Below are 25,318 nucleotides of genomic sequence, written 5' to 3' on the forward strand. Positions count from 1 at the left end.
ACCATCTTTTGGTTCTTCACAGATGAACTGATTTCCTGGTTCACTGACAACCATCTACTTCCCAAAGCATTCCTTCGGTCTGGGGTGGGGTGGGGTGGGGTGTGTGGGCGTGGCCCTGAACCCCAGGATTCTCATCAAGCTCTGTATATATTTCTTTGAGGTATTTTTTAAATGGTATTTCCTATCTTCCCCTCTTTGACAAATCTCTCAAAAATGATTTTAAAACTAAAATCGCCAGCCGGGCGGTGGCGGCGCACGCCTTTAATCCCAGCACTCGGGAGGCAGAGGCAGACGGATCTCTGTGAGTTCGAGGCCAGCCTGGTCTACAAGAGCTAGTTCCAGGACAGGCTCCAAAGCCACAGAGAAACTCTCTCTCGAAAAACAAAACAAAACAAAACAAAACAAAACAACAAACAAAAAAAACCTAAAATCGCCAATAACTGCTTTAGGATTCCTGGCTGACCCAGCGCCCTAAAACAGCCAAGAATGGCAGTTCTTTCACTGTCGTTTACATGGCCGAAGTCATAGTGTCCTGTAAATTGTGGAAGGCTCATCTAGCCAGAGACAAATGAGCATTAGATCCTGAGCCTGAGTCTAAGTACATGGGTAACACCATCCTGCCCCATGCTGAGGGCATCCAAAGGATGGGAATGGCTGGGCGGCAGCAGACCCACCTTACACCCAGGTGACTGTTTTCACATCCTTACTCTCTGCTCTACTGGAGACGGAACCCAGGGCCTGAAGCTTGTAATGCAAACACCCTACCACTGAGCTGCGCCCCAGCCCACACCCATGTGCTTTATCATCTTTTCTTACCCACATTCTTTGGGTGGGGTCATGACCTTGTTCCACTAGTAAGAAACTGAAGCAAAGACCAAGACCTGATGCCACCCTCTTGGCGCCTAGTGAAACTCTGGCTTCACCCACGACCCAAACCCAACAGGGACATCAGGACAGCACTGCTTAGTGACCCTCAACCCCGCACAACTGCAATGCCAGGGAAGAAGTGGCTCCTGAGCAATTATAACGGAGCCGTATTGACCTCCACGCACAGACAAGCAAAACACTCTTCAGAATTAAACCATCTCTCCACGCACCACAAGGACGGCAGCCTAGAAGGCGGCAGGTCCCAGGACCCAGACAGTCTACGGATCTTGTCTTTGACACCTCCTCATCCTTAGGTAACCTTTAAGGTCTCTTCCACATTGCTTCTCTGGGAAGTATAAAGGACCCAGAAAGGAACCCTGTCTCTTTCTGTTGGGGTGTCAGTGAGTAACCTAGCCAGGGTTGAACCAACTTCTGATGTTCCACAGATCAACCTGCCCCCAGGCACTGCTGTTCCTAGGCAACCCTGGTAAGTCACCTCGCTGTGTGGCCTTCCAGCTTTGCCTTTCCTGCATCCACAGCACCACGCACTCTGTCAACACCTCCGAGTACAGGAAACCATCGGGGAAGACACAAGTATTAAAAAAATAAGCTGCGTGACATTTATTTTGTCTTGTTAACATTAATATCTGTAGAAACATTTTTTATTGTCAGTATAAAAATTAACAGGTTTTATTAAATACTTTCTCCAATTTCAAAACACATAAAAATCAGTGTAATCTGCATTCATGTCACATGACTGTAGCAAAGTGAGTGGGTGTCTCCAAAGCAGAACACAATACTTGGATACAGAAATCAACAATAACCGGTCTCTTGTCGGGTGCAGCTATCAGGCCAGCTCTTTGGGTGAGGTCTTGTCAGACGAAGGCGGCAGCCAGAAAGAAACCCTCTAAAAGAAGGAAGACGCTCCCAAACTCTCAACAGAGTAATACTGGGCTGTTGACATTCTGAGAGAATGGAGAGTCCCCAAAGGAGTTTCTGAGGCTGAAGAACCTGAAGCCGTTACTAAACCTCACAGAGAAGAGGTGAGGCTCACGTGACAGACGGATGTGTAACTCAGGCAGAAGGCCAGCTGCCAGACAGAACCCACCCTGCTACCATTCCGATGGACGTCTGTTCCAGAGAGTGGATTAAGGCATTTTGGGATGAGGACGCTGGTACCATTTGTCTTGGGAAGTCTGGGTAAATGTTACATGAGGGTGACAGAGCTTAACAGGTTTCTTGTAAGTGGGCATTGAGGTGGCTAAACATGATCATCGGACAGCAGAGTTGAAACACAGATAAGTCGAACACGTCACTTCCCCCCACATTAGTCATAGATCGTAAATATTTCTCTTCTTAAAGGATCCAATAGCCAGTTAAGTCCAAGCATAGATTAACTAGTCCTCTGTGCTGCCTGCATAGAAATGCCACTTAAATTACAAAAAAACTATAAATGATTAATCATTTCGTATATTACCAATTGGTTAATAAATTAATGTGACACCATTTTCCCTGAAAGCAAAAAGTATTTTCCCACCTCTGCTCGGTGAAAATTAAGAAATTCTAAGAACAGCATTTAGCAAATATCTATTTAAAAAAAGAGAGACCAATTTTTCTAGGTGCATCAGGACATCCATTTAAAATCAATACAAAAAATAATTCCTTGTAAATATATAATATATATTTATACATAATTTGAATATATTTACATACATCCAGCACCTATATACTGCATTTGTGCTCTGTAAGTGTGTGCTGACATATATTTTCTCCAATTATTACAAAATTAACAAGGAAGGCAGAACATGCGTCTGCCTTGAGTCCAACGGGGGCACAATCCAGGACACACGGTGGGTCAGAGAGGGTGGTGCGGTGGCTTGCGGCTGTCCACTTCTCAAGAAACATTCTTCCTCCCCTGGGAAGGTGACATGTTCCCGACTCTATAAATCTTTACACATGTGCCAAACATGCTTCCCATTATTTACTCCTCTGTTCCATATATACAAGTGGAGGTGTGTCACACGCTCTGGAGGCTCAGCCTCTCTGTTCAGTGTATGTAGGTTCCTGGTGCCGTCCCATTTGGGGGACAGGAAGACACGTTCGCTCATGTTTTAACACTGCCGTTTATGTGTGGATACTGAGGCAGGCAGGGTTCATAAGGCATGGGGTCTGGAGAAAACACAGAATCGTCCCCTGAAGAACAAGAGCTCCTTGTGTCGGGGTAACTAGGAGAATACTGTTCGAGAGGCTGAGTGAGGTCCAAGTATTCCTGCAAGAAGGGAAGAGAGACGTTTTATTTCATCTTGGGTCAGGATAACAAGGTGAATACGGTTCGAGAGGCTGAGTGAGGTCCAAGTATTCCTGCAAGAAGGGAAGAGAAGAATCTCATTTCAAACAGGAGTTTCTGAGACATCTCTATCAGACTTGGGAAAGGCCAGGCTCACCCGCCCCCACTGCACAAAGACCTCCCCGAGACCTCAACTCCATTCACCCCAGGCTGCCGCAACCTTTTATAATAAACCACCAGCAAGTAGCTGACGATAAACACAACATAAACTGCTGGTACTGGGCGGTCAGCTCTGCCCACAGGACCGAGGTGACCTACTATAGCCCTCCTTGCTAGAGTTCGCGGATGGAGTTCAAGATTCAGCGAAGCAGAAACACAACAGGACCCCTTTAAATAGCCAGGCCATGAATATGTATTTTCTGAATCACGTTCTGCAGTTGTCATTTCTAGGATCATTTGAGGGAAAGGCTCCTCCGTTCGTTGCATAATTTAACAGATGTAATTCATTACTCCCAAGAGCTCTCAGAGTTAACGTAAACAGGTTGGGGAAAGGCTTGGATACCCTAGTGAATGTTAAATCCATAATGGGCTGTTAAAGGAACGTCTAGGAAAAGGGTTCCTCTGCTCCCCAAAGCAACTCTGGCTGTTGCCGAGTTTCCTCTGGTTCACTCAAAACTCCTCTTCCTCCAGCTCTGGGCAGGGTGCATGCCCTTGTATGTTTCTGTTTGGCCCATGAACTAAGGCTGCTTCTCAATATTAGTACATGCGTAGTAGAAAATCAAATTAAGAGTCATATCTCATGGCAGCCAATGATGTGAAATGATATAAATTCATATGAAATTATATAAATTTCCCCATTTCAGAGTCCATAAAGTTTTAGTGGAAGACAGGCACTCATTTATTTACATAGAGTTGGGGCTGCTTTCATGCTGGGACGGCAGAGTTTCGACAGAGACCATATGGTCTTGAAGCTGAAAATGTTTACTCTCTGGCCCTTACAGAAAGTACTAGACAACACTGGTCAGAAACCAGGAAAAGATTTTGCTCTGTGTCTCTTCCTCAATGTGTCTTTCTCTGTCTCTCAGTGAGTCTCTGCATCTCTTTGTATCTGTCTGTGTGTCTATGTGTCTCCTTCCTTCCTTCCATTTTGAGACATGGTCTCAAGAGTTCCAGGCTGGCCACCACCCTGCTATGTGTCTGGAGATGCCCTTGGACTCCTAATCCTCCCGCATCGACCTCCCTGAGCGCTGGGATCACAGGTGGGCACAATCACGCTCAGTTTACGTAGGGCTGGGGGACGGAGCCCAGGGCCGAGTGCACACTAAGAAAGTACTCTTATCAACTGAGTTACATCCCCAGCCCTGAAAAGATTTCTAAACAGGGGCCTTTCCTGTCTCACTGCTTAACGGCACTGGCACAGTAGGGTAGCTTGGCTTACATACCCAGAAGCCAGCAACTCCTCTATGACATGTGGTTTTGCTGAGAGGGGGACAAAAAGCGCAGACTACAGCACAAACAGCCCCAGCGTTATCAGCAGAGAGTCCATGGAATGTTGGCGACCGTACGGTTTAAAAGACAAAAAAACCCACCATAATTCATCACCAGGGCTGGCAAGAGAAAGAGTCGCCATCCCAGAAGGGGGATGTGTCGGCTCCAACAACATCAGCATTAACCGCACAACCAGAAACAAACACGCCCACCACATCAAAAGGGGACTTTTTGCTTACAATGATAAAAATGAAATTTTGTCCTAAATGGAACCATTTTTCTTGAGCATGTGGTAATGATTTTAAGAAGGAAAGAAACTTCGATTTTTTATATCCGCTAGACAATATGGCACTCTGCTCTCTTATTTTAGGATACGCATATAAAGTTCAGTAGAAATGGGTCCCGCTTAAAACATAAATATATCAATACACAGCATTGAGTATGGACCTGGGATCATTAAATGAAAACTTTAGTACCCTTCCCAGTTTCTAAATGAAGTTGTAACTTTTCAGATCTGATAGGGAAAAAAAAAAAAAAAAAAAAAAACCACTGGATTCCAAGCCTAGGGTTAAAGGAACTTAGGCTAGAAACAACAATTTTGGCAGGAGAAGAAAGTTGGGTTCCCCCACCCCCTTGAACTATTCCTTTCAACTTCTGAAGGTCAGCTGTGTTCATTTAAATGCAAGCTCCCCCTTTGTCCAGCACAAGCCACGGCCAAGAGCACAAGATAAAGTTGCCATAGGAAGGTTTTATATCTCTATAGTCAACTGTTTCTCTTTTTCTCTTTAACCAGTCTATTTTTTAAAACAGAAATTAACTCTATTCTTTTCCTTTTAAGTATTTGGGAGACTTTAAAACTTTTTTTCTACTGTTGTGAAAATATCAATCTTTTTGTCACAAGGGAATATTGCTCGCCACCTTCAGGGAACATCTCAACACTCATTTCCAACTCCTAGCAGGAGTTTCCCTGGACTGTGAGCGTCTCTCAGCTTCTCTGCTTGTGCAATATTCTTCCTAAGACCCTAGAGGTCATTCGGTTAACGCTGAAGCCAGAGACATGGCTGTATTTAGGCAAAGAGTAACAGAAAATGGTATCGTTGGTTGGCGTAAATTATAAATACAAAAACTAAAATATTCTGGGTGTATTCACGTGTGTGGGTGTGCATGCATATGGAGGCCTTGTCTCATGGGACAGGATCTCTCGTTGGAGCTTGAAGTTTGCCCGTGAGATTAGATTAGCCGACTCTTGAGCCCCAGGGATCCACGTGTCTCTACCTCTCCAGTGCTGGGATTACAAGAGAACACCATCACACCAGGCTTCCGGTGTGAGTGCCATGCTTGTGTGGCTATCACTCTACCCACAAACTGGCTACCATCCCCCAACTCTGCCCCAGGGTAAATATTTTAACATCAGGCACCAACTGTCAACTTCAAAATCCTCTAAGTCACTCAGCACATACATGATATGTGTGACACACAGAAAGACCCAAGCCACTTGTCTTTCCAGACAGGCTCACCCAGGGCAGCAGCACATGGAATGGATAGACTCTCACTGCCTTCTATCAAGCTGGTCAGCCCCTGTGCACAGACAGCACTCACGCCAACCGCCAGAACACAGAATCCAAGGCTCATAGTATGTGCCAGTGCCTTCCACACACACCAAAGCACTACCACAGAACATTTCCGCCTCTTCCTCCCTCTCCACACGCCACACACGCTGGGTGACACAGCACCACCGGTTGCCATGAGGGCAACTCAGGAGGCCTCAGCCTCCCGCTTCATGAGTCAGAATTCTCAAAACTCAGTTCTGAGAAAGGAAAAAAAAAAAAAAAAAAAAAAAAAACGATTGGAAAGGAACACACAGTTTAACTCTGCCCGACCCCTGCACAAAAATGATAAAAAGCCACCACCGGGTCCAACAGGGGAGCTTGCATTTAACAAACAGGCACCTCCCAAGGCAAGCTGGGTCTCCAGGCTTCTGGAAGGAGGCTTTTACCTCGTTGGTTGTGAGAGTTAGAATCCGGTCCAAGTCTTCCACCAACTGCTTGAATGTGGGTCTCTGTGAGGGCACAGCATGCCAGCAGTCCCTCATCATCATATACCTAGGAGAGAGGGTTTCTCCGGTGAGTTGATGTCACTAAGGACTTGATATACAGGCACAGATGGTTTTCACAGGTGCCATGGAGACATACCCTAAATAATGAGATCTAACTACACAAACACTAGCATTGCAGAAACTTTTCTGCAACCCAGAGTGCTTTAAGAGGGTGACTCTACATCCAAAAAGGGACATCTGTGTGTTTCTCTACTACCTCTGCGACAGTGTGACCGACCGTGATGTCATCCCACTTTCTAGCTCTCTCTAGAGAATGGAAGGAGACACGTTTGCAGTCTGTCCTCTTTCTCCCAAACACTCCCGCCTCAACTACACTTTGGTTTTTCTCCTCCCAAACACTCCCACTTCAACTACACTGTCTTTTTTTCCTTTTTTTTTAAAGTCTGTTGACAAAAGTTCCTCAGTGTCTGTGTGTGTGTGTGTGTGTGTGTGTGCGCGCGCGCGCGTATTCAAAAACCACAACTTGAAGGTTTATGCAAGCTAATCCGCCACCTCGGAGCTTTGAGCTAACTTCCTGATTAACTCCTGGATAGCCCAAGCTTCCCGCCTTATCTTGATTATGAGTTTCGACAGACCCTCTATGTTAGAAAAAGCAACAGGAACACAGGCACACAATAAATGCCTTTATATAATACGCTATAAAAAGTGGCCATTCATCAGCCCTCCACTGTACACCAGAAAGTACTCGTCGGGATTACTGTTCTGAAATCCCCACGGGACACACAATAGAAAGCAGTCTCTGGGACAATCACTTTCTTAGTTCGCCCCAGAGGAGGGGCAGCACCTCACTGCCCAAGGCACGCGTCATTAACACAACACAATTTCACTTACAGTGTGGGGGAGGCGTTCCTAGAAACCAGCTCACACTTTCAGAAGCAGAAAGGGTTCCCTAACGAGGGCACCAGGATAAACCTTGGGTTCTCTGCTTTAAAATATGGGTAACCAAACACTAGTCTCAGTCTGAGTGAGTGTGGTTCATGTAATGGCAATTCTCTCTTTCTCTCTCTCTGTATACTTGTATGTGTGTTGTGTGTGTGCATGCGTGTGTACACAGGTGGAGGCCAACCCCATTGGGTATTGTTCCTCAGAAACAATCTGCTTTATCCTTTGAGATAGGGTCCCTCACTGAGACCTGAGGTTTGCTGTTTTAGGCTAGGCTGGCTGGCGGGCTGGCGGGCTGGCAAGCCCCAACGATCCTCCTGTCTCTACCTCTGCAGTCTATGAGACTACAAGTGCACATATCACAGTGGCCAGATTTTTATGTGAGTGTTGGGAATGAACTCAGGTCCTCAAGCTTGTGTGGTAAGCACTTTACCAAATGACTGACTCCCTGTCCCCATCACTATTTTAAAAACTTAACTTATTTTCATTTTATTTTATAGAGAAAGTGTCTGGTTCTGCCGCCCAGGCTGGCCTCAACCTTATAGGACCCTCCCTGCTCCAGCCTTCAGAGTGCTAGGATTGCAGGTGTGAGCTACCATGCCTAATGGCCATGACAATTATCAGTGATTAAAGGTGCTTTGAAAAGAGCCTGTTTCCTCTGTGGCACTGTGGGTGCTGTGCACAGCCTTGTACATTCTACAGGGGCAGCAGCCCTGTGGCATTCTAGCTTGGTATGTGACCTATGGACGTTCATGTTGCTGTGGCAGAGCTCACTCCTTCCCATTCCAGACACTTCAGCAGAATGTTTTCTTTTGGACAAGCCATAGTTGTCTGTGTAACCTTCTATCTCGGGGCTAGGATTGAGCCCAGACCACCTCAACAATCTGTCTTCTTAGAGCATGTTTAGAAAACAGGGGCCTGAGGAACCCAAGACATGTCTGGAGAAACACGACAGATGTGGTAAGCCCGCTACATTGTCAGCAGGGGTGGCCATAGCCCTTACAGCTCATTGGTGCAGTTGGCAGGCTTGTCCATCCTGTGTCCCTCCTTGAGCAGCTTAAAAAGTTCCTCCACGGGAATCCCTGGGTAGGGTGAGCCCCCTAAAGTGAAGATCTCCCACATTAACACCCCAAAAGACCAGCTGCAAAGAAAAAACACAGCATTAGTAATGTGCCCGGCTTGCAGAAACCTAAACATGTCAGTTAAAAAAATAAACAGCCACTCACTTCTAACATCCATAGATAAATGAGCTCTCCCGCAATCCATCCTACGTGCCCTTTCCTGACCCCCCAGGAGCCTCCCTAAATGAGGACGACATGTGGACGGTCTGATGGAATTTTCCATTAATTGACAAAGCCACACCCCTGTCTCTGAAAGTTCTTTGTCTCTTATGTGGTGCTAACCAATGTGGGAGGTCTAGACTCCTCGACTTCAGCTTCTTCTGTCTAAATCACCCTTCTCCCTTTGTGGTTGACACAAGAACCAGGATCTACAGATGACAGAATAAGGCCAGAAAGCTGACTCTGTGAGAGGAGGCCTGCCCTAGAGGGCTGGCCGAGCACCCGCAGGGCAAAGACTCAGTGATGCTGTGTGGGGCGAAGGGAGCCAGCACTGAGCATGCCCAGAAGAAGAGGCTCATCCAGCAGAAAGTGAGAAGACCTCACAGGGTGCTGTTTATACTCGACTTCTCAGAGAGCCACAGCTGATTTCCCCAGCCTTGTTTGGTGGACTCAAGGCTAGGAGACAGTCAAGCCGAGAATCATAGGTTACTTGTGTCCCGAGGTTCTGGAAACTCATGCTTTCAGACTCCAGGAGGTCAGTCCCAACACTGAAACTGTCCCTAGTTGTCTATCAAGTATTAGCAGGGGCCACAACATAGCTAAAACAAGTTCAGAGCCTCAGTATATTCTGTACAAATAAAAGCTGTGACTCCTTCCTTCTAGGAAGGCTGGCAGGACCAAGCATGCTGGTGGTGCAGAACCAACAGCCACATCAAATGCCAAAAAGAAGAAGAGAAGGAGAAGGAGGAGGAGGAGGAGGTGGAGGCGGAGGAGAAGGAGGAGGAGGAGAAGAAGAAGGAGGAGGTAGGAATGAAGAGGAGGAGAGTTGCCTTCTTCATCCGCTTCGCAGCTTCTTCTGTCTCTTCATTTCTCTCCTCCCCCTGCCTCTCCCCTCCCCCCTTCTCCGCCCCGAAGCAGAGATAGCAGAGAGAGAGAGAGAGAGAGAGACCATAGAAACTTGTAAAACAAACAAACACCAGGTATCTTTTACCCAGTTCTTTCTCTAGTAACATCTTTCAGCTAAATTTCCCAATCTACAACATCAGTTGGAACCTGGCTCTAACAGTAGCTTAAATGATTCATCAGAGAAATATGTAGTTTCCATTGTATTTCTAGAATGCTATCAGAGGCTAAGACAAGACTTAAAAATTTAAAACAAGCACAGTGAGTGGATGTGTGCTCATCCAAACTGACCACGCCTTCTCCAGCATCGGCCTCTCTGAACAAGTCCGATTCCACAGAAGAATCATAGACACCTAACTAGGAAGAGCTCAGGGCCTTCTCTTTTCTAATTTTTAGAAAGATAGGTTCATGATACATATCCCTGGCTGGCCTGGAACTTGCTACGTGTAGTCTAGGTCGGTCTTGAACTTGGGATCCTTCTGAGTGTTAGGATGAACCCATGCACTTCCAGGCCCAGCTAACGGAGCGAAAGAGCATGCCACCCACTTGACCAAAGTGATGAGTAAGTATCTGCCATCTGCAATGGGTGAATGGTACTTCCACGTGGCAGCAGGAGGATGGTGTCCCATCTTCCAGAGGCAGACAGACCAGTAACCAAACACTGGGTACCAACCTCCCACAAACCCATGCCTTCTATGAGCATGTGGAACCTAAGTATTTCTGCAGCTTAACCCTTAGAGGAGCCAAGGACAGAGGCTACTTACACATCACTCTGATGGGTGTAAACCCTATCGAAAAGGGCTTCAGGAGCCATCCACTTGACCGGAAGTCGCCCCTGTCAAAAATCAAATGTAGAAAGCCCTAGGTTTTACAAGAGTAGTACAGAAGGCCCAAAAGGGTCATGCCCCATGTAAGACTACTGTCTCATTTTTGTAGCCCAGACAGGCCCGCCACTCACAATTAACCTAGAGTAGGACCAAACTCTTGGCAGTCCTCCTGCCTCAGCTTTTGAGCTCCCACACCTGGCTTTCTAATGCTGTCAAAATTTAAAACAAAGGACTCAAGAACTACTCCAGTTGGTTAGGTCCTGGAGGGCCTTCTGGCATACATATAGGGAGACGGTGTGCCTAGGAGACAAGTCTCTGCATTGGTGGAATGCAGAGGGAATTACTGTGGTGACATGCACAGGACCCATTTGCTTGTCTATATAAAAAAAAAAAAAACAAAAAAAAAAAAACAAAAAAAAACCAAGGTCCCTGATCAAGTCAGGACTTCCTGACTGGTTCCAAGAGCCAGGTCTGAGAAGTAGATTTAGGTCCCTGTCTCTCCCTCCTTTCCTTACTTCAGCCTGCCTTGAATATGGGCTCCGAAGCTGAGCTCCCACCTAGCACCCAGGGGTGGGTGACCCGTGCTCCCTCCCTCACCACTCCCAGTAGTCCCTTACCCTCTGAGTGAAGAGATGGCCTTCTAGTGGCTTTCATCAGTTTACCACTAAGGGCAGAAATAAGCTCCAGCTCGCTCTGCACACAGCAGCTAAGACGCATAGTGTCAAAGTGCATCTCTGTGCGCTCTCGTTATCACCCACCTCCCCAGTACACAGGCAATACCCCAACCAGTCTCTAAGCGAACTGAGCCCAGCTAACTTCAAAGCTCTGGTCCTTGCTTTAAGAGCTGAGCCATCTCATCATCCCCCAGGTTGTGAAGGTTCCTAAGGGAGCCGCAGAAAGCCGTGGAGGCTACCGACTATGATTCCATATAAAAGAGTGCTCCATGTATACTAAACCTATCTCAGAGGTAGCCTAAACTGGCTGATTGAGAGTTAAGCAAAAAAAAAAAAAAAAAAAAACAAAACAACAACAACAGAAGTAGCACGGAGGGAAGCCCCCAGGGTTCTCCCACTGATAAGCTTGGCATCCTTCTGCAACCTTCCCCGCCCCGCCCCCACGGTGTGACGTCACACACTCACATTCGTGGTCTTTTTGTAATAGTCTATATTGTTGATATCCCTGGCCAGGCCAAAGTCTGCTATCTTCATCACGTTGTTTTCTGTTACCAACACGTTTCTGGCTGCCAGATCCCGATGGATGCACTGCAACCGAGGAAGAAGAAGAGAGAGAAATAATCCCAATGTGTTTTAAGGCTCAAAAGAAAAATAGACTCTTAAAAGAAAACTGCAAGACAGAAAACATACCCCAAGTTGAAACTGGGTGCAGAGAGCTGCAAGAGGCATGCTGGGCTGTAAAGTCCACAGGCTGACTAACATTGTCAAGAGCCCCAAACGTGACACGATAATCACTCAGTCTAATTTAAATAAACAAACAAAGGCCCTAATCATCTTGGAAAGTAAAGGGTGATTACATAAGCACATTCTCTTTTATCTGCAAGTGTTCCACAACACCGGTGTCTCTGGCAGCTTCACACAAACTTGACATCAGATACCAATCAAAATCTCTGAGTGCAACACTTGCTCTCTCCAGTCCGCAAAAGCCCAACCTTTGGGTGACGGGGTTAAATTCCACTGTCTTCTTCAGCACGTGGTTCCTTCTCTAACAGTGGGACCTCATGTCCTACAAACACTTGATCTTGGCAAGGTCTATGTCTGTCATGTCTGTCTTTCTTTTCCCTATGTGGTGTCTGTCCCACCCTTGCCTAGGCTGTATGAGGACCATCCTCACTGTTAGACCCAACTAGCCTCCTACTGCCCCCACGCTTCCCCCTCTGCAGATGGACACTGTAGGTGTCTGTTTCTAGAGATGGTGCTGTTACTGCAGCCTTCCCTGTCCTCTCTCTCTTGCTTGGTTCTCTTCTTCCCCTTCCCTCAAAAGCAAAGAAACTACTATGCACTGTGTGTTTCTACTATCCTCGTGGCACTAATTCTTAGCTACATAAAGCAGCTGCAAACCCCTACCTCCCTCCTGGCCTCTGCTGAGACCGGAGGACTCGTCCAGTCACTCTGGGGCATTCCCACGGACAGTAATGCCCTCCTGACATCTCAGAGTCAACGTTGCTACTCCCCGGACTCCTATCCTGTTTGGTCCTTAGACAGAAAGATCCACACTCTACACTCAAGTCCTGATCATTCCAGCTCCAAGTTGTCACAAAGTCTGTCCTCCACTGCTTATCCCTTAGGCCAGGCTGTGGTCACCGCCTTCCCCCTACCTCTGAGGACTGCTGCGCTGTCTGCCCAAAAGCTCTGGATTCCCCTTTTATACCATATACACTATGTGCTCCAGATGCAGCCCGGCATGTCCTTCCCTGGCTCACTGCCCAGCCAATGCCCATCTCTCCACATTCCGGTGCAGGCTCTGAGGAGGTGAAACTGTGTCTGCGCATACATCAGGACCTGGCACTCCTATGCTCGTTATGATACATCTGATGGGGGATGCACTGCGCCAACACTAACCACGGCCTCAGGAAGGTCTGGCCATTGTTATTTACGAAGGCCAGGCCTTCCAAAGCTATTGTGTTTCGGTGGCACTTTAACCGTCTACAGCTTCATTAAGATACATGGCAAATAGGACCCCTGACCACCCACCTCTATTTTTAGAAGAGATGTGGTACAAAGATGCAAGCATCGCCCTCCAATGCCTTTACATATAGGTGAGGAATCAAGGTTAACAATCACAGGAAGCAGAGCTACTCCATCCACTGGATGAGCAAACCATGAAATGACCGCATAAAAATGGAACAAGCCTAGCTGCTTCTGAAACATGAATAAGGAGTTACTTTAACTCGGCCCTCACCCACGCCCGAGCATCCCGTGCTCACTTGCATGCGTGGGTGGGCCAAGATCAGAGTCGAGGAAGCAGCAAGCCACCCAAGTCTGCCTGTCCCCGGCCAGACTAGGAGCGGGAAATGTGAGAGCTCCCAGGGCTGCCTGCAGCTCTGCCTGGGCTGGAGTACGTTGCAGATTTGGAGGCCTTTTCATATTCAACTTCCAAGGCCTGGGCCAAGTCCTCCTGGTGGTGTGCGTGCTCCCGCTGACATGTGTTCTCTGTGTTTGGCAGGCTGAGTGGTCAGAGGAATCTGGCTTCCCCTGCAGGGGGCTCCGACCACACATGGGGCTGGAACAGAGAGGCTGCCGTAGGCTACTGCTACCACCATGCTCACTCTATAGCCCAGGGTGCTGGGGAATACCAAGGGCCAAACAGAAGACAGGGAACCAGCACTTAGAAAGAAAATAGCTAAAGGTAAGCCAAATCCCACCACACAGAAGTCTGAGATGTTTTCCAGCCTAGAGTCCCTACTGTCAACAGAATGAAGACCTTGGGGAAGCTTCCCCACAGGTTCTTAAGGAAAGGAAGCCCAATGGCCCTGTGATGAGGACAGGGTGCTGGACCGCACGTCACCTCATCTAATTCTCATGGTGACCCATGACATGGGTGTCATAGGTGGGGATGTGGAGCTTTCTTTTAAATAAAATTAGTATCCTAGAACTGGAAATAGCAAGGATTTTTATAAATACTTTAAAGCAAAAATACCCCCCAGTGCTATCTAGTTAACTGTCTGCGCCATACCGTCTCTTTCCTTGTCTGGCTCCACCTCCAACCCACACAAAAATGACAGCGACCTGAGGTCAGTCACGGAGGCTCCTCTGGATACTCACTGGGCTGGGCATACACATCCATCCCAGAAACTGTCCTCTGGGTCGCCTTCAGAGTTCTGGGACACCAGCGGTTCTTTGTCACTTTCTACAAACTGCATCTCTGAGGCCCACTACTCCCCCACTTCCTCAATCTTTCCCGTTCCAGAACTTGCTCTTCATTTCTAGAAGGAGAGCCTCCTAAGGGAAGCCTTCTTAAGACCTCTATCCAGCACCCTTGCATCCCTCTTCGAAGCCTTCACTGAAGGTAGGCATGAGCTAGAGGCGTCAGGGCAACACAACAAACCAGAAAGGCACGTGGAAGCATTTACCCTGGGCTCTTCCACAAACGGATGGAGCCAGCCACACAGGGTGACTATCCACAGCCTGGGGCAGAGACTCTACTGATCTGCCTGCATCCAGAGAGAATCGGGAAAGCCCCAAGGTTAGAGAGTGGCTGGCAGAGGCCCAGGGGACCCATGTCTAGAACTAGTCTTTCCCCTTTGACCCCTGGACAGACAGGTCTCATCCCAGAAGAGAAGACAGTGATTCTGCCTACCTGTGCACACAGCATCTCTACCATGCCCTTGCTGTCCCGAGCACCCTCCTCCATAATGGGATCCTAGCCTATCTATGGTAGGTGACCTTAAGTGCCCATGACACACGTGATGTCAGATGTTTGCCTCGCTGTGTCTGGCTGATGTAGGCTCTCAAGAGGTAGCTGGCAATTAGTAATAAGAGCAACTACAAAGGTCATCATATTTCTGCAAGGACAACCTACTCCCACTGCTTCTGCAGCCCCCAGATGTACTCAATCCCCCTTGGCAAAGTTGATGTGACAGCCCTTGTTCCACTGTACCTATCGGCTGCAAACCAGTAAGTCTCAAGTCCACAACACTGGGGTGGTACGGAACCACCACCAGTTCTGTGGCCACATGAAGCAGCCCCTCCCCTTGACTCTGGGCAGGGCTACACAGCTGACCTCAACATCAGTCCAGAAACCCTTTTGGGGAGCCCTCCATCACAAGAGTGACTTCCTCACCTCAGTTTCCCCCCAGTTCACCACCATAATGACAGCTGCCTAAACGATGTGTGGGTCTCAGGCCTGAGTTCCAGCCTATGGCTTGCTGGTTGACACCTTCCCTTAACCAGCTCTCCAATGTGAGCTCTGTATTTTCTACTGAAATTACTTCCTGACCTGCCTCCTGGCTCCCAGGTCCTCCTCACTTTGGGAAGCCACACAGCCATTCAGTTTCTCAAGTTGGGCATCAGGAGCTATCTTCAATCACCATGCTTCCCTTCGTCTAATCATCCTACTACATGACAGTAAAATGTGCCCAGCTTCCAGCTACCAACTTCTTTCTGTGTCTTAGTATCTGATAAAGTTTGGCCCATAGAGGAACTTGATATTTCCAATGTGTCACACAGGGGCAAACTGTAAAGCACACACCTGATCCTAATACTCACCCTTGATAGCTTTGCACAGCCCCAAAGGGTCAAGCTCAGGGTCCCTGCCTGGCACTGTAAGGCCCTGAATGAGTAGGGCTTTCTCACAATGTTTTCAGTTGTTTATCTACGCAGTTTTATTCTACATTTATTGGCATTTTTTCATAGCTCTTGTTTCAAAAAATCAAGGATGACACGTGTTCTGGTCACCCCACTGGCCATCCCAGTCCAGAGAAGAGCCATCAGTGAAATCTTGAGGGCTGAAGAAAATGAAGAGGTACCACTTCTACCACTTTTTCATCAGCCACAAGCCCTGCTCAATACAAACACCTCCCCCATCTCCCACCAAGGAGGATGCCCAGCAGCGAGCAAGCCTAGAGAAGTTACTAGGCTAACTGCCTGGTCCAGGCTTCCATGTGAAATAGTTCAAGCATTTCAAGGTGAAATCGTGCCACGGCTGTGCACATCGGCCAGATTTATGATGCTCATTCGCTTACTCCACGTGCAGCCTACACATACCGAAAACAAACACACACATACACACATATACATACACCTGTACACACAGACATGCATGCACGTATGTACACACAAAAATGACACAGGCACACACATGCACTCACGTGCAAGCACACAACCTGCTTGTTTTTATTGCTGATCACTTTAGAAGTGAGCTACAAGCATCATGGTTACTTTACATCTTGGTTCCTCAACATTTCCTAACACTGTAGTGTTGACGGAAAGCCATGAGTGGAAAATTCCAGACCATAAAACCTTGTTTTGTGCATGAAATCATTACAAATACTATGTAAAGGTATCTTTTGGCTATGTGAATAAGGTTCACAGAAAACAGTTGATTTTAACAGACTTGGGCTTCGTTTAGATCATGTCTCATTATGTACAGGCAAATACCATAAAAACTCACCCTAAACCTCTAACTCTGGTGTTCTTAAAAAAATTGCAGTAAGAGCTATCCCAACTATGCATCCCCCATCTTAATACAATTCAGGGTTACCCCCAAATCCAACTTGAACATAGCAATGTTACTGAAGATTCAGTCCACATTCAAGTGCCAGTGACTTACAGTAAAATCTGACCTTCACCTCCCACTCCAAAGAGCCAGTCCAGGACTGCCACACCTCTGCATCTGGTTGTTCTGTCTCTTTAGTCTCTTTAATCACATCTGTCTGTCTGCCTCTGCCTGTGTGTGTGTCTCTCTAGCTCTGTACTTCGCGTCATCCAGGTTGGCTTCAAACCTGATGCTTAGCTGAAGATGACCCCGAATTTCCATTCTTCTACCTCCACCTCCCGAGTGCTGGGACTATGGGTCTGTAGCACCACGTGTGGTTTATGTGAAGCTGGAATGGAACCCAGAGCCTCATGCATGCTGGGCAATAGCATTCTACTACATCCCCAGGTCCCCCAGGATTTTTTAAACCAACATGACGCAGATATTCTGAGGTAGCATCTTGTTCCATGTTTTAGATCTGTCTGTTTCTTGATGCCGAAAATTTTCTCGGGGCAACCCCCTCCCCACCATGTGCACATATACATGGATAAAATCAGAACTCAAAACTGCTCAAATTTGGCTTCTAAAAACCTGTATGTCAAGAGGTTTTATAGTTGCTAAGAAAACAAAAGGAGAAAAAAAAGAAAGAAAACATAGGTTTTATAAGCTATAAACTCTGAAGAAAATAAAAAAATAATAATAAAACAAAACAAAGTGAAACTGAGCACAGGATAACTCTAAGCCGCGTTCCCAGGTGACGGAGAGCAGGGCTCAGGAACATGCATCCCTGCCACCTGCACCATCGACACAGGTCACCTCCTTCACTCTACACATGAGCAAGGCTGTAGAATCCAGATTTGTGACTCTTCAAGCAGCTCAGGCTCAGAGTGACAGAGGCGTACCCTGCCAGGGGATCTTTTTGTCTTTGGCAACCAGAGAAGCTAAGGACAAGGGAACCGCAGCCAGCTTCATTCCAGGTAGGAGTCGAGCCATCTCTGCCCACACAGCACCCTTGTGCCCCGCCTCTGAGTGTGGGGTTGAGGAAGGGTGCCCTAGGTCCTCAGAAACACCCATGAAAACTCTGAGCACCTGCCCAACAGCTTCTAGAATAACTGGAATGCTTAGAGTTCCATTGTGAGTGGTTCGCTTGGAATGCCAACCATTCACCTCAGGGGACCTGGCCAACTTCTGACCACAGGATCACCGAAGGAGACAAAATAAACAGAAATCCCAGACTCTCAATGTCAGAACTACTCTGGGCTCAGTCTCCGTTCTCAGATCATTTAATTCCACATCAAGCTCATCGTTCTCAACTTCACAGCCAGGTCCACGCCCCAGGCGCACTCCGAATGAAGCCTGAGCAGCCCAGGAGCATCCCACCTGCCAGCCTCGACACAGAGCACACTCTCCTGCAGCCATTCGGAGTCTGAGGCTGCTCTGGCCTTTCAAGAGTCCATTAAACTAGAACATGAATAAAACCACAAATACTTTCCAAGGTGTACAAGACATGCAAGGACTTGATCAAGCAAATGGACATGTCTGAACTGCCCAGCTTCTTCAAAGCTTCTTCACTAGCTTTTGCCTCTAACCAAGCAGGATGGGGAAGGACTCACTTTTTGGGAAGCCAAGTACTCCATGCCTCTAGCCAGCTGGTAGGTGCAGGACACTAAGTCCTTGAAGGTCATCTGCTCCTCGGGAACTCGGTTAATGTCATAGGAGTACTCCATGCCAGGTGGCCTCCGAGCTCGGAGGTACTCCCGGAGGTTGCCTTTGGAGGCGTATTCAACTATGACGTAGAGTGGCCCTGTGACAGAGAAAAGAAGCTCCCTAAGGCAGCGAAGGCAGGAACTACTCTTGGGTGACTCAGCAAAACTTCTAGTCATTTACAACCCACTGTGTTTTTGCAGTGTTTGAGGACTGAACCCCGGAACCTTGGGCACATGAGGTAAGTGCTGAGTAAGTAGTCCATCACTCAGCAACGACCCTCACTTTTTTTTTTTTTAGTGTTATCATGCAGAAAGGCATGGATAAAAATAAACCTCCATTGGTAATCTTCCCAGAATGATGATGACCAACATGATAACTTCAAGGGTTTAAAGAAATAAAGGACACAGTTGGAGGAACCTTCCTGTCAGTGCCCTTCTTTCTTATGGCGGTGGTTCCCAGCCTTCCTGGATGCTGCGACCCTTCCATTCAGTTAGTTCTTCAGGTTGTAGTGACCCCCAACCAGAAAATTGTTTTTGCTGCTACTTCTTAACTGCAATGTTGCTACTGTTATGAATCACAATGTAAGTATCTGATAATATGACTCTTGTGAAAGGATCATTTGACTCCCACAAGGGTTGTGACCCACAGGTTGAAAAGTACTGTTCTATGTCTTCCTGGAAAAGCAACAATCATCAGAAGCCTAGCCCTTCAGTTCCCTTGAGCCACTGTGTGTGTGTGTGTGTGTGTGTGTGTGTGTGTCTGTGAGAGAGAGAGCACATGCACACATACACAGATATTGTAATAATAAATAAATATTAAGTTTGTAGGATGAAATGAAAGATGAGAATTTAGGTGGCTTCAAACAGTCAGAGCAATAGTGTAGACTCCAGGGCTGGAAAGAGCAGTCCCCAGGCCACATCCTGCTCAATTCCAGTCTTAGTCATCGTAGTTTATTGTCACGCAGCCATGCCCATTCATATCTGTCTCGTAAGGGCTGATTTCCCAATATAATGGCAGCGATGAGTATTTGTGACAGAGACCACAGGTCTGCAGAAGTCTAAAATATCTACGATTGCCCTTTGGAGAAGAAGGTTCCAATCCCTGCACACCTGAAGAAGAAGCTGCACAAGCATTTTTCAGGTCTACTAATTACTGTCAAGTTGATTTCCAAAGCGCCAGTAGGCACTTCTGCGAGCACCCAGGGAAGTGTTCCCCCTGGGGGAGACTGCTCTTCCCTTCCACTTTCATTCTGGGAAGCTATTCTTGAGAGCTCAGCCATCTGCTGCCTAGAGCAAGACAGGATTCCTCAGGCCCCATTTTAAGGGAAGAGCTTCTCAAGCAAAACAGACTGGCCTTATTTTAAGAAATCTCTCGGGTCCTCACACAACAAAAGCATCAGAAGACAGCCCTTTCAAAACAGCCCCCACGCCTAACTTTCCATGCCCCCAGGGGCAACCACAGACCTGCTGTATACCTGTAGCTGGTAACAACTTCCTGAGGATAGAATAGAAGTCACCTTTACAAAAATGTGTGTGTGTTCATATGTTTGTATCTGTGCATGTGAGGACACGTGCAAGCATGTGTGCTTATGTGCGGTAACTAGAAGACAGTCATGCTTTTTAGATAAAGTCTTTCACCGACCAGGAACTCACTGAGAAGGCTAAGCTGGAGGGCAGTGAGTCCTAGGATCCACCTTTCTCCACCTTCCCAGTGCTAGGATCGTAAGAGCTCAACTTTAAATACAGATTCGGCAGGTCCTCATGCTTGCAAGACCATTGACTCTTAACTGAGCTATCATCTCCCCAGCCTCTACTTTTCTATATTTTTGAGACAGACTTACTATGTACCCCAGGCTGCTGTCAAACTTGTGATGCTCCTGTTTCAGCCTCTGGGATAGGTGTGCACTACATGTTTGATGGCAATAGATGCCCTTAAGATACCCTAAGAGCAGAAGCCCTACAGCCCAGTTGTTTCTAGATAAGGCCTCCTCCTACTTACCATCTTGAGTGCAGGCCCCCAGGAGGTTGATGATATTCTTATGTTTACCAATCATCTTCATCATCTCCATCTCTGACACCAGATCAGAAAGGTCCTTCTCTGTGGCATCATCTAGGAACGTGAATCATAAATCAGTTGGTTTCTCCCAGCTCCCAGGATGTTAGTTACTCTTAGCCATCAGATGATCAACATGATGACTTCAAGGGTTCTTACTTAGAACACCATGGAGTTGAATTTTAGAACCAGAAATAGTTCTCCATCTAATCAGCGAAGACATAAAAGCTGAGGCAGGGGAGTGTTATGCTCACTATCAAAGTGGTCACATGGGCAAGAATTGGGATCAAAACTAGGCCCCCAACACTAAGGTCAAATCTTTTGCAACAAAGTTCTTGATCGTGAGCTAACCTCATCCTCTGATGTATCTAAGGTACCTTCTAGAATATACCAAACTTCCCAATGCCCTCCCCCAACAACTTCAAGAATGATGGGGAACAAACTGTAGGAGAAACATTGGGAATCACTATAAAATTTGTTTTTACAGAGAAACAATTCCAAATATAACCTTTAGGTTCTTCGAAGGTAGGCCCAGGAAGTAGCCCATAAGTGGATCTGCAATTGTGTGTGCATACAGAAATAGTCTGAGTGAGCAAAAAGCCTTCCCAATAGCTCCTGATTACTACCTTCAAAGAGAAGTACAAGTCACATCTCACAGGCATGGCATATGCATGGCAGAGGCCCAACACACACGGGCTCACGGGGAGTTTCGAATAAGACCATTTCCAGTGTGCCCTCTTTTAAGTTAATTCTTCTGTTGTCATTCTGTTTTCTGTAATTTTAGGACTCAAACACAGTGTCATGTGCCTGCCAATCAGGTATTCTACCACTGAGTTAATTCAATACAGAAAGAAAAATAAGTATCTGAGCTAAAAAGAAAAAAAAGGCTGAATGTGTCTTTAAAAACAGGGGCGTGGCCAGGCGGTGGTGGCGCACGCCCTTTAATCCCAGCACTCGGGAGGCAGAGGCAGGCGGATCTCTGTGAGTTCAAGACCAGCCTGGTCTACAAGAGTTAGTTCCAGGACAGGCTCCAAAGCCACAGAGAAACCCTGTCTCGAAAAACCAAAACAAACAAACAAAAACAACAACAACAACAACAAAAAAAAAACAGGGGCGTGGAAGAGGGAAGGGAGGTGGGAACAGAGGAGCCTACAGACACATGGATCAGCATGCTGTTTTCCCTAGACCTTGGTCACACTCTGGTTGTCAAAAAGGATGCTAGGAAGGCTTTGGGGCTAATATCCTCTGACCATGATGAAAAAGAAGGATGGTGAACAATCTTGTTTGAAGAGAAAGGCCGACCCCTAAACCCTCCTTTCTGCAACAGCCCCAGGGATCTCAAAACCAGGAGTCCTGTAGAAAATATGATGCCTAGGCCTCCCTACCCTGCCTTTGCCTGGTACCTACATACTTGCCATCTCCCCCTGGTATCAACCTTCAAAGCAAGGACCATCCCAGAGTTCCCTGGGAATCTCAGGTCAAAAGCTAACAAGACAAAACGAATGGTGTTCTGGCCCTTTCTTGTAGGCATGTTCTCAGCTGGGAGGGATGTGGTAAGACATCCTGCTAAAGAAAGAAACGGCCTAACTCTTGAGCATGTATAACGTCCTACACGTTCAGGACAGACCCTTGCCTACAAGTCGGGGGACCACTGGGCACGAAATCTTTCTTTCTGAGGTGCCCACAACAGAATTTATAACGTGACTTTTCCCTTTAGCTCTTCGTATAAAAGAACACCAGGCAAGGCTAAGTTAACAGTGAAAAGTAATGTAAGCTCCTCGGGCATCAAGCTGAAAACAGGACATTTGTATGCTGGAATTATCTACATGTCCCTGAGATTCCGCATCAGCTCCATTCCTCTTTGTTCCTTTTCGGCTTCTAAGTGACTCTTTGGATCCACATTTTGACAAAAGGTGGCTTTCTGTTTCCTGGCCCTCCCTTGTTCCCACTCCAATATTTACCTCGCATTTGTATGTTAAAGTCTGGGTACCAATTTACCATATCAAGTCCCACCTACACCCCTAAACTTTCTAAGCCCACGAGTACACAGGAGAGGAGAATCAATCAGGATTTCTTATTAAGAGTCGGTCAGACAACAACTCGATCCAGCAAGCTACCACTTGTTCATAAACTGCCTTTTAAGTGCACACAGCTCAAGGTAAATCCTCTGTCTCAGATGCTCATTTATCCTGAAAACCCCTCAACCTCCAGGTCAAGTATGTGTTCTCTGACCCCACATCATCGCAGAGTTCCCGTTCATCATGGTCGGTGCTCCCTGCCCTCCCATCCATCCACTCACCTTTCAGCATCTTCACTGCCACGGTGACGGCCTCCTTGGGTTTGTCTTTATCGATTCCCACTGCTTCAGCCATGACTACTTGCCCGAAGCAACCTTCCCCCAAGGGTTTGCCCAGCGTCAGCCTAAGTGTGTAAAGAGGGGATTAGTGCAGAGCGTCTGGCTGAGGGGCACAGGGAGGGAAATTCCAGAACTAAATATAAAAATCTTCCAGAGGCATGCATATGGAACCAATGAGGCTTTGATGCACACACGGGGTATTTTCTTAGTGACGTTTTTCCAGAACGTCAATTACTGTCGGAGCAGCTATTAAATTTCACATTTATGCTCTTGATTTGTTTTCTTTTTCTTTAGGGAAGGTGTCCTTGCTAGCGAGGTGGTCAGCCTCGCTGCGTGCCAACTGTGAGGAGCTTTGGTCCTGAGCCAATTAAATATTTGTGATTTAAAATGGAGCTGAGGAAGAAAAAAAAATGTGAAAGGCTGCTCTTATTTGCGGTCCCTGTCAAGGGGCAGCTTTCACACGACTGTTAGGCAACAGCAGGGGATTTTATGGTTACATTGCTTGTCCATGCTATGGGGTAGGATCTTCAGCTCATTTCAAAACATCTGTAGTTTCCCACTGAAGGTAACTTCTCGAAAATGGGCAGGATATTTTTTTCTTTTGACAAAAGTTTAGAAATTCTTATCACTACCCAAAATAAAAACAAGGGAGAAAAATAGAAAGCAAAAGGGCACAAATGCCATTTTTAAGCACAAAAGTTCTATGCGTGTCTGATAAACAGCCTGACATTGTCTTAGGTGTTCCACAGGGAAATCTCTGGAATACTCTTGAGTGTGGTTTTTAATCTTCATTTGTTTATTATTATGTTTTAGTATGGGTATGTGTGCTTCTGGGGAGAGGTATGCACATTTGGGTGATGGCACCCATGGAATTCAGACATATCAGGTCTCCCAGATCTAGAGCTATGGGAGGCTGTGAGTCGCCCATCATGGGTGCTGGAAACTGAACTCTGGTCCTTTATAAGAGCAGGACCCGCTCTTTACCACAGAGATCGCTCTCCAGTTTGAGTGGGCTTTTTTCCTTTTTAACATTAGCACAGTACAGCCAAGTATTGAGCCGTCCTCAGAACACAACATTTACAGTAAGCACACGATATTTTCAAAAGCTCCAAAAAAGAAAATAAATGGAGGCCAACACATGCCATGCTGAAGGGCATCCCCTTTCAGTCCAGAAATAAAATTAAATTGAACATTTTGGCAGAAAATAAACATTTGTGTTGGAAAATGGTTAATTTATGCCCTATTGCCCTGCTACTACATGCATAACAACCCTCTCTTTGTGTAACTTCTGCCTCCAATCTAATAAACCGCTTCTAAATAGCCTTCATTCATTGGAAATCTGCTCCACCTACATTTGTGCTAAACACTGCTTGGAAGTACACGGTGCTCAGATTTTCCATACTTAGGTACCCCCGAGTGGGAGCTGCTGGACAACACAGACTCACGCTGTTGACTGCTGTCACAGGTGGCCAAAATTACAGACGCAACCTGAAAGCTGCAAGTTTTTAACATATGAGCACAACTCTCCAATTCAGCCGTGTATACACAGGAATGTGCACACGAACCCAGCTATTTATGTAATCACACACAGCTAGGGGGCTGGCAGGGGTCAAGAGCAACATCTCTTTCTCCATCAAAAGTCTGCAGGTAAAGAAACCATTCTTTGTGTTTTCTCTGGTACCTCACCAGTAAAAATGTCCAATAAACATTCCCTGGATGAATGAAGGAAGGAATGAATGCTCCTTTCACCACAGCATACAAATAAGCTGGAAATTATTTCCATTGACATAAACTGAAGGCTGCGGAGACAGCTATTTAGCCCTGGATTAAGATATACGTGAGGATCTCTAACAAAATTGGGAACCAAAGTGCTGCAATTGTGTGACTCAAAGACCCAAGCTTCCTTCCCCTGCCAATTAGAACTGGCCATTTTATCTTTGTGTTCCTGAATCTCTGTTCACACACACACACACACACACACACACACACACACACACACACACACACACACACACACACACCACAGTATGTGTGTTAAATATACCACAAATAATCTCAGGAAGACACTGCAAAGGTCAGGATAGGTGAGTTAGATGTTTTCAAACAAGCTGAGAGCTTACTCCTGGGTATCTGATGCAGAAAGAGCCAATTATTTCCACCTTCTGCGACTCTCAAGCTGTCTAGACTCTGTTCCTACAAGAAGGAAGCTGCCAGGGTTGGTCCCTACCTAGAGGGCAGAGGCTGGTGGCCCACCATCTGCACCACCAGCTCTGTTAAACACACCATCTTGCTGAAGTCTGCAGTTCAAAGGGCTGTGATTACCAGGGCACAAGTGAAAATGAG

The 25,318-nt window shown here is 46.7% G+C and overlaps 1 protein-coding gene across 10 annotated transcripts in view; it reads right to left on the reverse strand.

The window, feature by feature from the left end:
• Positions 1–1,464: 1,464 nt before the first annotated feature.
• Fgfr2 (fibroblast growth factor receptor 2) overlaps positions 1,465–25,318 on the reverse strand; it is a 102,740-nt gene continuing 78,886 nt past the window's right edge. For 9 of the 10 annotated variants that reach the window (XM_038349671.1, XM_038349662.1, XM_038349652.1 and 6 more), the window contains 8 exons: positions 22,919–23,040; positions 20,566–20,676; positions 18,474–18,664; positions 11,790–11,912; positions 10,588–10,658; positions 8,644–8,781; positions 6,639–6,744; positions 1,465–3,136 (listed from right to left, as the gene is read on the reverse strand). In XM_038349671.1, the coding sequence (XP_038205599.1) occupies positions 2,972–3,136; positions 6,639–6,744; positions 8,644–8,781; positions 10,588–10,658; positions 11,790–11,912; positions 18,474–18,664; positions 20,566–20,676; positions 22,919–23,040 (1,027 nt within the window). In that variant the 3' untranslated portion in view covers positions 1,465–2,971. Of the gene's footprint in view, positions 3,229–6,638; positions 6,745–8,643; positions 8,782–10,587; positions 10,659–11,789; positions 11,913–18,473; positions 18,665–20,565; positions 20,677–22,918; positions 23,041–25,318 lie in introns of all 10 variants that reach the window. The other variant, XM_038349625.1, reaches the window with a different exon arrangement.

Source organism: Arvicola amphibius, chromosome 1 (assembly GCF_903992535.2).
Source record: "Arvicola amphibius chromosome 1, mArvAmp1.2, whole genome shotgun sequence".
Taxonomy (NCBI): domain Eukaryota; kingdom Metazoa; phylum Chordata; class Mammalia; order Rodentia; family Cricetidae; genus Arvicola; species Arvicola amphibius.